Source organism: Onychostoma macrolepis, chromosome 05 (assembly GCF_012432095.1).
Source record: "Onychostoma macrolepis isolate SWU-2019 chromosome 05, ASM1243209v1, whole genome shotgun sequence".
In the NCBI taxonomy this organism is placed as follows: domain Eukaryota; kingdom Metazoa; phylum Chordata; class Actinopteri; order Cypriniformes; family Cyprinidae; genus Onychostoma; species Onychostoma macrolepis.
The window spans coordinates 28,918,804-28,937,489 of record NC_081159.1 but is presented as its reverse complement, the minus strand read 5'-3'; the positions used below and the strand labels follow the sequence as shown (position 1 = coordinate 28,937,489).

At 35.5% G+C, this 18,686-nt stretch overlaps 1 protein-coding gene across 5 annotated transcripts in view; it reads right to left on the bottom strand.

The window, feature by feature from the left end:
• Positions 1-18,686, bottom strand: part of mast4 (microtubule associated serine/threonine kinase family member 4) — a 110,923-nt gene that overhangs the window by 71,673 nt on the left and 20,564 nt on the right. For all 5 annotated transcript variants that reach the window (XM_058777582.1, XM_058777583.1, XM_058777584.1 and 2 more), the window contains exons 2-3: positions 9,175-9,328; positions 3,706-3,833 (exon numbers count right to left, since the gene is read on the bottom strand). In XM_058777582.1, coding sequence (XP_058633565.1) covers positions 3,706-3,833; positions 9,175-9,328 — 282 coding nt within the window. The remainder of the gene's footprint in view (positions 1-3,705; positions 3,834-9,174; positions 9,329-18,686) is intronic.

Sequence of the window (18,686 nt, the reverse complement as noted above, 5' to 3'; positions counted from 1 at the left end):
GTAAACACAAAATTCCCTTGATAAAACGGAGATATCTACCACGATCACTGAAGAAAAAAACCAACAAAACCACATTTTATCTCATCCCAACTGACTCCAACAACACATACAATTTACAAATTTCTTGAATATCCAAACAGACCAAAGCAAAAACCCATATACCCTCCACATGAGGTTTACAAAGGGAAAACAGATAAGCTCCCTCTGTGTGTGAGGAATATCTTTCCAAGGTCACATATGAACCGTCAGCCTACTCCACAGGCACTCGTTTTCACTAAACAGCGTTAACATTCCCAAGACATACTCCTTCCCTTTGTATTTTGCAGGAGGGGGAACATCCAAAAAGATAGCGCAGGAATGGCGCAGGGGAAAAGACCATTAGCAATTCAATGGGAGTAAACGCAAAGCGGGAAGGCCCCGCCATCATTGATTTTCAGGGAGGCCGATTTAGAAGTAGGGTCATGTAAACGGCCTGATAAAGCCAAAGCAGCTGAGATGATACCAGACACTGAGAGAGAGAGTGAGAGAGTGTGTGTGAGAGAGAGAGAGAGAGAGAGAGAGAGAGAGAGAGAGAGAGAGAGAGAGAGAGAGAGAGAGAGAGAGAGAGAGAGAGAGAGAGAGAGAGAGAGAGAGAGACACAATTCTATTAACGATTCTTTCTTTTTTTTTTTTTTTTTTTTTTAAAGCAACTGCATACACACACAAACAGGAAATTATGACTTTTTTCCGAAATCTCACATTATATATTATGTTCACTATCATTTTGTAATGGTATATAATGGTGTAAATTACATGCGTTACATTTTTGGAATAAAACAGTGACTCCCTTATCTTGGAAAGAGTAATCAGCAGTTTCTAGTATCCTAAACACAGAAAATATTTCATTATTGTAAGATTTTATTTTATTTTTTCTTTCATATTTTGCACAAAACTACAGATTTATTGGAAATGCTGCACAATTTTTTTTTTTTTTTTGCATAAAATATTAGAAATTGTTGGTTGTGATGGAAATGACTCCTGAAAATTAATTAGAAAATATTTATGAATATTTCAATATTAAATGAACATTTAAATCTTTCTTCAAATTGAAGTATTTAAATGTAGAAGTTTTTAGTCTGGGAAAGGGGTAAAACAAAACTAAAAGAGAGACATTTGAAAAATAGCATTAAGGCATGGTGAAAAGTTTCCAATTACACTTCAGTCTCTCTGCATTGCACATTTACGTTCACGTGTATTAATTTAGCAGACACTTTTATCCAAAGGAACACTTTTTTCTTTTTTGAAAGTGGCAAACCTCAAGTTTGAAGGACTAAATCTTGTGCCCAGTTTCAAATGCCCCAGACCCAAAAGTCCTCAACCCCAAAGGCTGGTGCTACACTTAACACAGTAACAGTTCTCTGACCGTTTCAAGACATCATGAAAATGATAAATGCAGTTTAGCAAGTCAAAAACCAGACCCATTTAGTAACTTTGTGATCCATTAGACTGTTTTTGATGGATTCAATAAATCACATTCAAGAATCATATTATGTCCAGTCTGAAAGCTCACAGTCTGGAGTCCATTTCTATTGCACTGTGCTATAAATGGACTACTTTAGTGTTCTGTCCACACTGGAGAGAAAAAAAAAAATTAAAAATCATGAGTCATTCACTGAAGAGACAAGAACCAACAATGGGACCAAATGTAATAAGAAGCATTTGTTCCAGCATTATTCATTTATTTCTTCTTAGTATTATTTTTATTTTAACAGAACTGGTTCTGAATAAAAATTGGTTCTTGTTTTCCAACCCTCAGCAGCATACCTAATACAGGAAACCAGGAGTATGGTTTTAACTGGTTATCTAAGCTGGTCAAAGGCTGTTTATTTCAGCAGGGAAGAGGGAGAGAAACCCAGGAGGCCACAATGAAAGCAGATCGGATACGGCAGCTAAGTAAATGACATTCTGTTTGTTGCAGCATTGACCCTGCTCTCTGCGCTCATTAATTTCAATCAGGCGCCCAACATGGAACCTGGACCTCTGTTTGCCACAGCTCAGGAGAGGCAAATAAGACATGGCAGTTTCTCAGTGTATCATCACAGCTTCCAGCTCAACACAGACAAAAATAATGTTTCAAAATCTTGAAGATATTTGGTCCCAAAATTGGAATAGGAATATGGCTGTGTTAACATCAACATAGCTCCTCTTAGGCAATGCTAGGTCTTGCAGACAAACTAAAAATATGTACTAAGTTTGTATATATGATTAGTGATTTTTTTTTTTCCAGTGAGCAATGCTGAGGTATTATACAATTTATAATTGAAAAAAATAAAAAACATTGGTATTAAATAATTAGTTATTTACTTCACACCATCTAAACTTAAAAAAAGAAAGAAATAAAAGAAAACAGATCCTCATTTATTGACTATCATTAGACTTCATCACTTTACATATATTAAAGTGATATTTAATAGATATTTTAAGTATCCCCATCTCATTTTTGTCCATCCATTGAAAGTCCTTGAAACCATTAACAAAAACTCATAAAAACATTAAAAAAAATAATCTATAGGAATCCAACCATTTAGTCCTCTAAATAGATATAATTGCATTAATGAACCGATCTAATTTACAAGTTTTTAAAAGATTTAATTTAACATGCATAGGATACATTAAATATGGTAAACAGAAGCTCAACCATGCATGCTTGACACACATGAACAAACTTTATTGGTTTGTATGCATCAAACAAGGCTTAGTTTTTAGTTGCATGGAGATCATGGATGGACAAAAATAATGAAAATATTTGTAAAAATATCTTCATTTGTGTTCCGATGATTAACAGAAGTATTATGGAATTGGAATGACAAGAGATTGAGCAAATCATGACAGAATTGTAATTTTTGGGTGAACAATGCAGCCAACAAAAAAACTGAAGCCGACAAAAGAAACTTTACAATTTTACTGATCCAGACTGCTTCTCCAACTTGCTACAATCCTGAATTTCTTTATATTGAGCAATTTATAAATATTGCAATATATGCAGTGCTTTTATGGAGTTTGACAGCCTCGGGTGACCACTTTCATTATAAGGAATAGAGCAGCTGGGACATTCTGCGAAATAACTCGATAAGTCTAACACTGTTAAAAATAATTAAAACGCATAAAGCTAAGTAGATTCTGACAGCAGGTGTGACATGTCTGTTCATAAAACTGGAACCATGTTTGGTACCACAAATTGTCATTCAATGTGTTTTGGGAACTGTATGCATGGGGGGTATAGTGGGAGGTATACAAGGCCAGAGGCAACCCTTCCTCCCACCCCATAGAAAATCAGTAAAATAATGTTTTAACTGTGATTGAGTTTTATATATTTTTCTAATTAACTATTGGGCTAATATTTTCCAAATTGATCTTTCAGTTAGTCAGAACAAGTTAATCAATCAATAAATCAATCAATCAATCAATCAATCAATCAATCTCATCAGTTCATAAGACTTTGTTCTAATTTCACGCCAAATGCCTGATTTTTTTGTTTCTGCAACATGCTATAAAAGCAATATCCTGCTAGACAACTGTATGGAAATTAAATGGTTCTTCATCACAGAGTCCATCAGAACAGGCCAAAATATGTTATTCGCAGTTTGATGCAGCAGTGCTCCCTAGTGTTTGAGTGGGGAATCTACCATGTGATATCAGGTTAAACTTTGATTGTGGTATACTGACCAGGCTGGCTGTGAGAGAGGGTGCAGATTTGCCAAGGGTCTGTGAGCGCATGCGCACCAGGTTGGTGGTCTCTGAGCCAGTAGCTGACCATGTCTGCAGGGTTGAGGCATATGGCAGCAGGTACTTCCCTGGGAGGGAAATAAAAGATGTATGCGAGTAAAAAACAAAGAGTAAACATTTTATTACTTATATTTAAACATTGCATTATATCTGTAAGTAAAATGTACTGTGGTAGCATACTAAACAAAACAGGTTCTTAAAGGTTAATGTGTTAACTAATCTAGCCAATGACTCACTGGTGCATCATAATGGACATGTCATAACAAACACATGGCATTCAACATGACCCAAATGACTGCATCTATAGACATGTGAATGGCTAAGAGCAAAAGTCATACTGTCCAGTGAGATAGCACATCATTTGTGTGAATGCACACACTGATTTTATGTATGGCTGGCACAAAAACATTTGGACATTTAGGAACTGTTCACACACTCCACTGTGCTGCTTTGCCATTGTTTTTTTTATGTAAACAATTCACTACACAGATACGTTTGACTTAAGCCCGAGACACACTGAACAATTTTCGGCTGTCCCAGACGAAAGACTGGCATCGTGAAACAATCGTGACGATTTCTGATTCACCACGATTGTTTCACGATGCCAGTCTTTGTGCAGTGTCTCTCGGGCTTTACACTCGCATGTTGTATCTTTTGCAGCATCTCATGCATGAAACAATGTACTAAAAATGCAGAGCTTAAATTAAAATGCATGTTTAAACACAAAAACTTGTATGACTGACTTTCTTTTGTGCATCACAATGGATTATATTTTGAAAAATGTCTCAGTGCTTCTTTCTTAATCTATTCAATAATGGTCAATGGGGTCCAAAGTTGTTGAAAGATTCTTCAAAATGTCTTATTTCAAAATAAACAGCAGAAAGGAAGTCATGCAGTTTTGGAACAACATGACAATAACTTTTGTGCAAACAAACTTACATGCAATCATATGAATATACTTATCTTCCCATATGTTCTATTGAAGGTACAGTACAATAGGTCATGGCAGCAACACTGTGAATAAGAACTGAATGATTTCACCAAATTAGCCACTCAATTATTGGTTTTAATAAAATTATAACACTAGCAGCAACATGCCACTTTGGGCCTTCTATGCCAATTCTGGGGGCACCTTACGCATTTCCCTTCAAAATAAAAACCATTACTCCACAAATCTAAAATGTATACACCCAATTCAAATTTAAATTAATAATAAAAAAATTAATTAAAAAAGTGTCACAAACCACCAGTTTCCAGAGATGCACATATTGCCCAGTGGGGCATCTGACCCTATTTTTCCCTACTGTTCAAAATAAGGACATTTGTCCATATTATTATTGTATATACACCATTTGTCAAATATTAGTGCGTAATATTCATAATTAATGAGATGAACTACTCCTGCAATAACTCTGCTAGGACACTAGCATGAACTTGAGGAGAACTGACTTCACACATCCACTAAAACAGAAAGAAGCTGCAATAGACCAACATTCAGCTCCTATTCGAGCCCTTCACACCATGTCACAGCATATCACAGCACTGTGGACGGCCTCTTCACCTTGACTGATCCTTTTCCAGCCCCCCGTCGATCTGTTCAGAGTTTTGATTGATAATCTAATATACCTTCATAACACTGAGCTGCCATACCAAATGTAATTTGTTGGCTGAGAAGTTGTGTCAGACTAAATTATCTCTCTTAGAACCAAATTATATACAGTTTAATATGATCAATTTACGCGTTTGCGATCTTATATTTCAGGAATTGTTTTCACGGTGCATTAGGTGCTGCGTACAACTGCAGCTCGTTATTTGAAATGGTTTTGTAGGCTGTCTGAGAGAAGCACATATTTGATGTGTTATTTCCAAATAACTGCTTACATAGCAAATAATGCATTACTGTAGCAAGGAGATTGGTAAAATACTGGTAAAATGAGTACAATTTAACATTTTCTGAACAAAATGTGAGTGGTGCTTGTCCATGCAAAGCAAGACAAAACTGGGGGGAAAAAAAGAAAAGGAGAGAACAGCAGGGGTTGTAAGGCCATGACAAAAGCATCATCATAGTGTTCATTTCAATTAATTTGAGTCAAGACAATATAACAGATGATTATTACAAATACAAAATGCAATCAAATGTATTAACCAGAACTTCTCCATGCGATTAAAATGGATTTATCTGACCATTTGCATTACGTGTTTGTCCATGCGTATCTGTCCTGCTCTTCAGTTTGTTTTATTTTTCAAGTGTTCTTCAGGATTAAGTGTTGCCTGAATTTCTAATGCCCTTTATGAAGCAGCAGCTGTTTGTCCTTTAATACTAAATACAGAACAATCTTCTCCCTGGCAACAGTACAAAACCTCACTGCTGTAAGGTTTACAGAGTAATGGAAAAAATAATAGCGTTTAGAAGTACATAGACAAAAACTGAATTGAATTGGATTGATTCAAATAGACAAAAAACTGAGGAGAAAGGATCACTTTGCAGTTTTCGGTGTAGGAGAGATGAGAGAGGATCCTTTAACTAATAAAAGAGAGACACTTTTAGTTCAGCTATAGCATCGTCTCCCAGACAACCTATTGCTAACCCATATTTATGTGTTTGTGGGCTCTACATGGTCACAGAGCCAGGTCAAAAAAACAGGACACGTAGGAGGAAAATTGCAATTCCTGCTCAATGCGAAACAGCTTCCACATAGTCATCATCCACAGAACTAAGGAAATGCCAGCTAGACACCCTCAGCACATTTCAACATTGTGCCCTATATACCCGATTCAACATGTCAGACCCCGGGAAACGGCAAGACAAACATCAAATAGAACAGAAGGGTCATTGTGTGTCAAATCAACCAAACTTCAGAATCTTCCCCGGCTCAAATTTTAGATTGTCAATTTTTTTTTTCTAAATAAATATAAACACGTATAGTAATGAAAACCAAAATATTAAATGTCATGGGGGCATCAAAATGAGCATTTTCACCTGGGATTCGGAGCCAGATTACAGGGGGGTAAAAATGACTAGAAAGATGGCAGCATCATTATGTTATTTTTACACAGAGACTGGTAGATCTATTAGTAAAATCTGTTGACTAGCAATCTTTGTTGCATTGCATGCCAGTGGTAAGTTTGCATGCCTGTAACTCAAGAAGTTTTAAAAGATATCTTAATGATCTTTTAGATTTTGGGTCTTAAACTTTCCTTTAGGCATATTCATTTTTAAGGCTCTATATGGTTCCATTCTAGCAATATTGGAAACTCAATATGTAAATATTTTCAGTGGTCAAAAACCAAATGTGGGTCACTTTGCATACACAATGCTTTATTTCTATTGAAGAGAACTCGAAATGTATCTTGTTTCCCTACATCAAAAGAATTGCATAGAACATAACAGAGTCCCATAAATATTCTTTTTTCCCCCCCAAAGTTTGCACATTTAACTCAAGTATAAAAGTTATCTTAATATCTTTTTAGATTACGGTTCCTAATAACCTTTGCTTTTGAATCTTCATTTTCAAGGACCTATATTGTTCACTGTCAGAGATATTGGAATCAGTGTGGCTGTGTGGAATCTCAGTTGTTGAATATTACCCATTTTCAGTGGTCGGAAACCAAATGTGGGTTTTAAATGTGTAACATTTAAAAGAGAACTGACATTGAATTGACACGGAATGTAGTCGAATATGGTGATTGCAATGTCCAGTCTAATGAAAACAGCACAATGAAGTTCTGAAGAACCAAATCCAAAAAAGAAAAGTATTAAAAATCAAAATGGCACTATATGTTCTGAAATATTTGGCCATTTTGTTCATTTCAAACTAGGGCTGTCAAACAATTAATTGCAATTAATCACATCCAAAATAAAAGTTTGTTTGCATAATGTGTGTGCACTGTATATATTTATTATATACATGTATACATTTTAAAAATATATATTTTTTCTTATGTATTGTGTGTACACACATTTTGTAGATACAAACTTATTTTCGATGTGATTAATCACAATTAATCGTTTGACAGCCCTATTTCAAACACTCTGTTTCTCTCTCTCATCTTCAGAACACAAAAGGATAATTTGAAACCTGAGAGAATTAAATTCTGTCCCTCCACAAATCTGAATGGCTAATTATTGTTTATATGAGAATTTTTTTTTTTTTTTTTTGATTTCTCAGTTTCTTAGGAGAACAGACTTTTAAAATGGACAAAAAAAAAAATTCAGATTTGATTAAAAATATCTTAATTTGTGTTCCAAAGACAAAATAATTTCCTATCGGTTTGGAATTACTTATATAATGAGAATAATGTCAAGCAAACAAAACATGTCAAGCAAATAGTTTATTTGTATAGTGCATTTCCCATACGCTGATATTTTTAGTTTCTGTTTAAATAAATTTGTTTAGATTTATAATAAATTATGTCTCTAATGAATGCCACTATACAGTAATTCATTTGTTTTATATGCATGTTTGTCTTTTAGTTCCCCTCACTCTACAACAATCCTTGCAATTTAACAGTACACTGTATTTTTTATTATTGTTTTAATCAAGACATCCTGTTATGCAGATATTTATTGAATGTATTCAGTGTTTTTTTCTTGTTCAAAATAAGATTTTTTTTTTTTTTCTGGGTTGTTTTTTTTTTTTTTATGTATTTCTGTTTTTAATATTTGGTGGGGGGCAGTGAGAAGTAAACAATTGTTACTACAATTTTAAATATTTCATTGCACCAATAACATTGTTTGGTAAACTAAATTTTCCTATTGGCTGATTATATTATTTCTGTTAAGCCAATGTTAGTAAACAGTTGCCACAAGAGAACTGTTTACACAAATTTACAGAAATTAAATTAGGCCAAATTTATTTACAGTGTATTGAGAAAAGAACAGGAATGAAAAATGTTCATAGTTTATCTAATATTTATTTTTCTGCCGTTCATTTCAAATGAAATGCATTATCATCATGGATTATAAAAATATGAAGTTGCCCGATATGAACCTCTTTACAAGGGATGTAACGGTTCTCTGTAAAAAAACAACAACACCACATAAAACAGGCAGAGTACGGCTAATGTATGTTTCTGTTTTTGGATATGCATTCTGGATTCCCAATACATTACAACAACAGCGATGGGGAAAAAAACCTGGACAGACCAGCCATTTTTGCTCAATGCGAAGTGAAAACCTGAAAAGCACCGTTTATTTTATTTGTATCTTTACTCTTTTGTATTTATTTTTGCAGCTGCTTGTAGATTATTTGTTCTTATTTTCTTTATTTTTATTTGACAGTATAGTTTTTTCCCTAAACATAGCAAACATATTGAATATCGAAACCGTGATTATTTAAACTGTGATTAAGTTGAACCGTTACACCCCGACTCTTTAAATCTGGCTGTACACAAAGGTCAGGGTGTTACCTGTAAGAGCGCCCCCTAGACTTCCTCTCCGGAGCTGTTTGCCATCATCACTGAGTTGTCGTTTAAATTTCAGCGCTAAACTGGAGCCATGAGAAACCTCTGGGTTGCTGAACTTGCGGAAGGGCATCGAGGGTGGGTAGAGGATGTTATCCGGCTGAAAGAGAGATGAGATCAACATTGAGTTCAATCTGGGAACCATTACAGATAAAGATCACATGAGGAATAGCACTGCAGTGTTTACAGAAATATTTAACACATGGCTGCATATCCATTGCTAACAATGCATCAGTACATTCATTATAATGTAACTTATTCCAGCTCTAAAACGCCTTGCCTTTTGGCTGACGTCACTCTTTATTTTTCAACCCCATTAAAGTCAACTCACTTTGACTGAATTTTCAATCTCAGCATGAACCGTTATTAATGTTGCATTTGATACTGTTAAATCCCCTGTGTTATCATCATAATAATTAGCATTTTAAAAATTAAAATGACATGTTATATAACCCACAAATTTTCCTCCACTCTCAGTTCATTTGAGGTTACCTCTTCACCCACTCCAGCACTCACTGAACAAAACAAGCCCTTTTCTCGTACAGATAGAATCTTTCTAGACAAGCAAACACATCTGAGGGCTTTTTCTACCTCAAATGATAAACACGTTAGTGGAAATGTCACTGGAGAAATCCAAGACAACAAACTGTTTATTACCAAAGCAGATTAATCAAAATAAAACCAAAATTTGCAATTTGAAGATTGTGCTGCACTATACTGCATACTCTGGAATTTAATTAAAATATGCACTGCACTTTGTTCATTTAAACATGAGCAGCTCATGATCTGGTTCAGTTCACAGTAAATGCTGTTCCACACAAATTCATCTCTGCATCTGCTCGGGGTTTCAGTTGCTTATAATGTGCATTTGGCAACCCAATATGTGCTAAGAATCTTCCCAAAGTCATGTTGATATACACATCACAAAATTTTGGCAAAATTGAGCAGTTCTAAGAAGCAAAACAAACCTGGAGCTTCAAAATAAATAAATAAAATTCAATGCCAACCCAATGTGCCCAAAATATCATTCTAAACATACGGCTGCATGTGCTGCACGTACCAAGAGCAATCACATATAATTCTTGCTTTTTAATTTATTCTGATTTGTTTTATGGGGTGGAAGGGTGAGCGATCTGCACCACTTGCAGTGTTCATTCATTTACCAGATAGACTGCAGAGTAATTCAAGTAATTTTACTATTCCTTGTCCTTCTGAAATATACATTTTTATTGTGTGTATGATTTTAAAGCAGGGGTGTCAAACTCAGTTCCTGGAGGGCTGAAGCCCTGCAGAGTTTAGATGCAACCCTAATTAAACACACCTGATCTAGCTAATCAATTCATTCAGGCTTATTTGAACACTACATGGCTTGTGTGTTGGAACAAAACTCTGCAGGGCTGCAGCCCTCCAGGAGTTTGACATCCCTGTTTTAAAGGATATTATGTATAAAGATACACTTACACTGAACGTGAAACTCAATTCCAAAACAGTAAACATTTGGCCTTGAAGAAAAATATTTTTTTTTGCTATTGTTGCCATCACAAACACTACACCATGCCGTATAACAAACGTTCTTTCTTTCCATTGTCAAAAAGAGTTGAAAGGCTGGCAGAGCTGAGTAGCACCTCGCTGTGCAACAATGAAAGAGTAGAGGAAGAGGTTCCTCCCCAAGAATGTAAACAAATGGAGGCCCAGTGTGTTCTCTAACTGGAAGGGAACTGCCTCTGCTTTGAGGAAAGTGATTTGTGATACTACACACTGAGGTCACCTCCAACTGGGACCAGTAAAATGCATGTGGCATATCACATATCCATACATAGCACTGGTAATAACTATGTAACGGAACTTAAAATAAATATATATTGCTTGACAACTCTGAGACAATAACCCTACACAGTTGAATTTTAAAGTGTTTTGGTAGTAGTGATTTAGAACCTATGAGAGGAAGTGGAAGTCTAGCAGTACAGATTGGTTACGTCACATGTTTAATCTTGGACAGGAAGACTGGACCAAGTCTAGCTTCATGAGACTATTCCAGCCAAAGATTTTCAGCTTGACCCGGAGGCAACTTCTGACTGGAGCAGGTAAAATGTATAAAAAATAAATAAATAAAAAAATAAATAAAATAAAAAGTTAGCTAAAAAACGGTTTGCTATAAATTGGCAGCTCATTTAAATACTGGCACCACAGTCTCTCTGAAATGTTGTACAATACCAAAAAAAGTGTAGACTATGTATTTTGTTTGATAAAAACTTTCTAAAACATTTAAGCTTCTTATTGCAAATGAATTTATCCAACATGACTTATAAACTGCATGACCTTGGTGTTGCTAGCACCATAATTCAGAGTTTGAGCAATAGGATCAGACATATGAGTAAAAATAAATAAGTCAACATTTTCAAACACCACATTTACCACTTAAGAACCTGCTTAAGACTTGAGCTAAGCATAGGAAGCATAGGAAGCATACTAAGCAAGGAAGTTTTGCACTCTTGAATGTATCACATATTGAGCAGTAAGATAAATGTCATAATTTATGGGCATCCCAACCCTCACAACGCAACATTCTGACCCAAATACATTTGCCAAAGTGCTCAGGAAGACAAGTCAAGGTGAGCTGGAACAGGAGGAAATGTGCCTTACAGCCAAGTTTACACAAAAGAAGTAAGGCTTGCAACTAATATTTTTCTCATCTTAACCTGCATTTATGTTATTTATTATGTTATTTTATGTAAGCTTATGAAAAGCTAAACTACTCTAAATTCTGATGAAGAGCTATGAGGCATACTCATGAAAAGGCAAAAGCAATTTTTTTATGATTCATTAAATGAAGCACCTGGAGCAATCTGGCTTTATGCCCAATGCTGACAGCAAAGCTCAGCGTCTCTCCAGTTCATGGATCACCCTTCCAAAATTTATAAACATCCACAATGTCTGTGTATATACATATTAGGACAGGTTTCGAACATTAGGACAGGTTTTTTAAAAACTGCATTATTTCTGGAAAATGCTTGTCACTATTAAATAAAATATGAAACAATTTTTGCTCTTTAAACCTTTAGAAATTATTTGCAGAATATGCCCATAAGGTTATCAAAATGATTGGTATGTAAATAAATGCAGTTTTTTGTGCAGAAACAAACTGCATGGAGAGGGTTTAAGCATAATACCCCTGTACAGTACTTCCACCAGCCCTTTTACATACTAGACCACAAAATTGTGTGCTCCTCTGCCAAAATGGGCTAAGATGCGATATAATCATGCATAGAAAGCAAAGGTTTGTGTTCAAAACAATACAATGTTTTCCCTACAGCAAAAAAATTTGACTGCTTTAATACCAACTACAAAAGAAGGATAGGATATCATAATTATTAGACTTGCTGTACACTTCTGTGAAATATGAAAAAAAAAAAATATTAAATTAAAGTTAAGTTAAGTTAAGTTAAGTTAAATTAAATTAAGGGTCATAAGGTCAAATATGTCAGGGTGAAACAACAGTCCTGGTATTACAAAACAGAAAATAGCCTCATTAAAATGTAAGATTTAAAAAAAATAATAATAATTGAAAAGATTTCATAAAAGTTTCCTCTTGACTTGGTTACATCACATAACATTTTTAGAGCTAGAGATTTAAACTCTTATAGAAAATTACATAATTCTTTTTCAAGACCAAATAAAAACTAAGTGTATGTACGTACATGATTAAAAACCACATACATTTCATACGTCATACATACATAAAGACCCTATTTGACAACAATCCTGCTTGGCTGAGAACAGAATTCTGACTGATTGATATAAACTCAGTCTATATAAAGTAAATAACGTATCTACTGTCTCCATTATTTCAATGTCTTTGAGTTGAGCTAAATCCAAATTTGCTGACTATGAATCAGACAAATGTCTATTTTGCACATAGAGAGGAACACTAACGTTTTATGAACATAAGTATCTATAAAAATCAACAAGAAATAGTCAGTCATGTAATATAAACAAAAGTAAGCCTACTGCATGACTTCATAACTTAAAGCAAGCCTACACCAACAGCAAACAAAAACTGTGCCTGCAGAAGAGGAGCTCATATTGTATTACTCACTACGGTGTTTTCATGAGGTGGTAACATCTCTTTATGACTTGCCATACATATAAACACAACTCAATCTCGTGGCAATTTGTACATATTTCATAAAGTTGCTAATTCGTAGGAATTTGTACGATGGACCACCCCTAACCTCTCTCCTAAACCTACCCCCTCACTGGGGTCTAGACAAATCGTACAAAATTTAGCCACCTCATAAAATACGTACGAATCGGTCGTGAAATAATGTTGATAAACATGACATGGTAATTGGTCACACGCCAAAGTTTCTTTACTTATCTCAACAGTCCATCTATAATAACAACAAAGTTGTAAAATAATAACCATCATGCATTTTGGCCAGGTAGACGGTTAAACTATGACTCATAGTTACACTATAATCAATTTCTGTGGGACAGAGGTGAAGCATGAGTTACAATTTTATTGTACATTTTATTATGCCTCTGATCCCTGATTGTAGATCAGATCACAGCCAATACAAAGTTCATTTTGGGACTTTGTGAAGTCTAAAGCTTTAATACATCTCTCTCTGACCCCTCCTTTTATATCAACTTTAGAACAAGATTACCTGGGATTTACACCTTTGTTTCATCAGGATTTCATACAAACAGATATGAAAGTTATATAATTACAGCACAACTCAAGCAGATTAATCAGTCCTGAACTTTCTAAGAGGATTAAAAGGTGTGCATCAGAAAACATCGACATAAACCATCTTTCCTTGCAGTCTGGCTGACTATGAAGGACAGATATGTGGAGTTCAGTTCTTTGTATGGGGAACAGCTGTGTGGTTTCAGTGACCAAAGTGCCTTGAGTTGCAGGCAAAACACATTTACAGTGTCTCACAAAATCTACTGCAGTCCAGTGGGCTGAGTTTCCTGATAACGCTGTCTCTTAGCACTCTACGAAGACTCTAAAGGTATGCCTTAACTAAAGGTGTACCTGTTCTAGGCGTGTTCCCCGAACTATACCTTAGGAGGCTGCTTAAGGTATACCTTACGTGCGACGTTAACAGGTGCTGAATTGGTTGATATCGATGACTCGAGAATCGATTATTCACTCTATGCAGGGGCTGCTTCACTGCGTTATACGAGAAAGTGGTGGTCTTTATTTAAAAAAAAAAAAAAAAAAAAAGTGTTGATTTTAAATAAAGACATGGAACTCTTTGCTGTTAGAATGCAACAAACTTGTGTTTAACTTTTACTTTCACTTTGCAACATACATGGCGTCAGGGAAGAAAACCAAGAAAGAAAAATATATTCCGAGAGCACCTCCCAGTGGTCACCACATAAAATACAGGCGGAAAAAACCTACATGGGACACTGCTTAATAATTTGACAGCTTTTAACAAAAGAAGAAAGAAAAACATAGGCCAACAGAAAAACATTCTGGTGAGAGTACTTTCCAACAAGAAACACTTCAGAAATAGTTGAAGTTGCATTTAATCAAGAATAATCCAAATTATAAACTAAATCCAACCCTGGATATTTTATATAATTTCGAAATGAGAACCAGCAACCTCACGCCCAAACGTATCATGCATATCACTAACTATGTCTTCACTGGCCTTTTTAAGGGTCAATTATATTATTAAAATATATTTTCCACAGTGTCTTAATTTACTCTACAACCAGGGTTGATTTCCCAGCAGCTGCAGCACCTCATTGATATGAACCACTAATTTCTATTATTGCATGACCTACCCAATAAAAGCACAGCACACAAAACATACAGTGGTGTGAAAAATGTTGGCCCCCTTCCGGATTTGTAAACTTTTTGCATATTTGTCACACTTAAAAGATTCAGATCAAACTAATTTTAATATTACACAAAGATAATTGCAAGTAAATACAAAATGCAGTTTTTAAATGCTGATTTCATTTATTAAGGGAAAAAAGCTGTCCAAACCTACCTGGCCCTACGTGAAAAATTAATTGCCCCCTCCTATTAAATCATGAAAGAACTGTGATTAACCACATTATTTTAGAAAGCAGAGTTAAATTTCACTAGCCAAACCCAGGCCTGATTACTGCCAGACCTGTTGAATCAAGAAATCACTTAAATAGAACCTGTCTGACAAAGTGAAGCATGTTTAAAGAGCAACATGTCATTCCGCGATCTTAAGAAATTCATAAACAGATGAGAAAATAGTTTACATGTATCAGTCTGGAAAGGGTTATAAAGCCATTTCTAAGGCTTTGGGACTCCAGCAAACCATGGTCAGAGCCATTATCCACAAATGGAGAAAACTTGGAACAGTGGTGAACCTTCCCAGGAGTGGCCGGCCTACCAAAATTACTCCAAGAGCACAAAGACGACTCATCCAGGAGGTCATAAAAGAACCCAGAACTGCAGGCCTCACTCGCCTCAATTAAGGTCAGTGTTCATGATTCAACAATAAGAAAGAGACTGCGCTAAAACAGCATCCATGGGAGAGTTCCAAGGCAAAAGCCATTGCTGACCAAAAAGAACAAAGGCTCGTCTCACATTTGCCAAAAAATATCTTGATTATCCCCAAGACTTTTAGGCAAATATTCTGTGGACTGATGCGATAAAAGTTGAACTTTTCGGAAGGTGTGTGTCCCGTTACATCTGGCGTAAAACCAACAGCATTTCATAAAAAGAACATCATACCAACAGTCAAACATGGTGCTGGTAGTGTGATGGTCTGAGACTGCTTTGCAACTTCAGAACCTGGATGACTTGCCATAATTGATGGAACCATGAATTCTGCACTCTATCAGAAAATCCTGAAGGAGAATGTCTGGCCATCAGTTTGTGACCTCAAGCTCAAGTGCACTTGGGTTCTGCAGCAGGACAATGATTCCAAACACAGCAGCAAGTCCACCTCTGAATGTCTCAAGAAAAACAAAATGAAGGTTTTGGAGTGGCCAAATCAAAGTCTGGACTTTAATCCAATTGAAATGCTGTGGCATGACCTTAAACAGTCCATTCATGCTCGAAAACCCTCTAATGTGGCTGAATTAAAACAATTCTGCAAAGAAGAGTGGGCCAAAATTCCTCCACAGCGCTGTAACAGACTCATTGCCAGTTATCACAAACACTTGATTGCAGTTGTTGCTGCTAAGGGTGGCACAACCAGTTATTAGGTTTAGGGGGCAAGCACTTTTTCACACAGGGCCATGTGGGTTTGGATTTTGTTTTCCCTTCATAATAAAAAACTTCATTTAAAAACTGCATGTTGTGTTTACTTGTGTTATCTTTGATTAATATTTAAATTTGTTTGATGATCTGAAACATTAAATAAAAAAAAATTAAAAAAAATCAGGAAGAGGGCCAACACTTTTTCACATTTCTATGTCGATAGAAAGAGCGAAAGAAAGAAAGGGCAAAAGAAAGAAAGAGCAAAAGAAAGAAAGAGCAAAAGAAAGAAAGAGCGAAAGAAAGAAAGAAAGGGGAGAGCTGCCAGCAGCTGAATATGAGTTTGTCTTTGTCTACAAGCTGCTAAATTTGCTGACGTGTCCAAGAGTATAATTATCATCATTATTCTTTTTTTTTTTTTTTTTAGAATTGCGCTTTTGAAAATTTTAGTGCACACACAGTTCCGTGGACGGTGCCGTCTTTGATTTAGCAAAACTGTAGAAGCCATTTATTGACTTTATTTGAAGGTTTATATGGCCCTGGACATCAGTTTATGGGTTTGTTTCTGATGATGTCAATGTTGTTTTTGGTTTTTGGTAACATAAAAAAAAAAAAAAAAAACGCAGTTAGCTCAAAAAGCTGAGGGCACACGACAGGCGCTGTTTGTATGTTCAATGCATGACGTGCGTGTGCGTGCGTTTTGTTTGACCTAATTCAGGATATTTCCAGCCTAAGACGTGTGATTAATCCGTATCTAAAGCCGTGTCTACACCAAGAGAACCCATAATAATCAGTTGATGTGGTGACCATCCACACGAGAAGTGGCACGAGGTGACAAATCTTCTACAGTAACTGATGCCTCCTATTCCGAATCTTGGAAACATGCGTTGAAAGTGAAACCTAAAAAAACAGTGCGTATAAGAAAGCGACTGCACGGTTTCGCGAGCTTCTGCAAATTGCACGCTTCCCAGCCAAACAACCCCCCACGTGAAACTGAAATAATAACCCGTGATAAGATTTGCCATATTGCCCGTCTAAATCATTCATCCCACACTATCAACTGGTGCATCATGTAGGCTATACTTCTTGTACTTCGTTTGGGCACCACAAGGTGTCACTGTGGCCTCAAAGCTTACCCCTCGCCTACTCTGGCTCAATTGCTATTCCTGAGGTAAAACACGCCCTCCTCATTACCCTACAGACAAAGAAATGTATAAATAAAAAAAGTGAAAATAAATAAATACATAAATGTGAAAAAAGTGGAAATAAATGTATAAATAAATAAATAAACAAACAAACAAAACAAACAAGGGAAAAAATGAAATGCATGAAATAAAATTATAAATTATTTATTTTTGCATTTTTACTTTTCTTTGTATATTTATTTATTTTTGCTTTTTTTTTTTTTACACATTTCTTTGTACATTTATTTATTTATAATTATGGCAGGATTGGCATTCCATAAGCCACAGCCTAACCACAAGCTTTACACTTCACCATAATAGTAACCTCAAAAATCAACAAACAAACTTTTAAATGTCAAATATAACTGAACAACAAACTTTAAGTCTTTCCCCTTACTAAAAACACATTAAAGGGCACTTAATTTCAACATTTATTCTCCTGATCTGTCCCTATGCAAAGCATGCTGGGAACTAGAAATCCACTGCCCAGATTCAGTCAATGCAATACAAATGATTAAATGTAACCCAAACACAAATGTAATTTTATTTATAATAAAATTGAGTGCAAATGCCAACAGAATAAAAAACTAAAGATGTGTTATTTTAGCTTATTTCAAGTAAACTGAGCAAACAGCTACGTTTTTTGTTTTTTTTTGAGTGTAGCTCCATAGTCCATAAAAATAAAAAATAAAAAAAAACAAAATAACATCTATTAAATATGAGTGTCTTTCATAAAACTGCATTTGCAGCTGTTTCTTTCAGGTGGGTTAAGAAGAAGAAAAAAAAAAACATAGCTGCATGGCCTGTGTGAGAATAGTTGAAATGAATTCTTGAATTAGACAACTCATAACACACAGGGAAAATAATGATATAACAGAAGCTAAGTTGTTTTGTTGCAGGTGTTTCTCATTTCAAAGCAGCTGAGCATAGCATCAGGAAAGTGTATTCAGGAGAACCAGACAGTTGAAGTGGAAGTCACTTCTCCGAGTCCATCGGTGTGGAAAATAACTGCACCGCAAATGATAAAGAAACAAAAACGGCAGAATTAACTTTGCATTGTGCTGAGAACAACA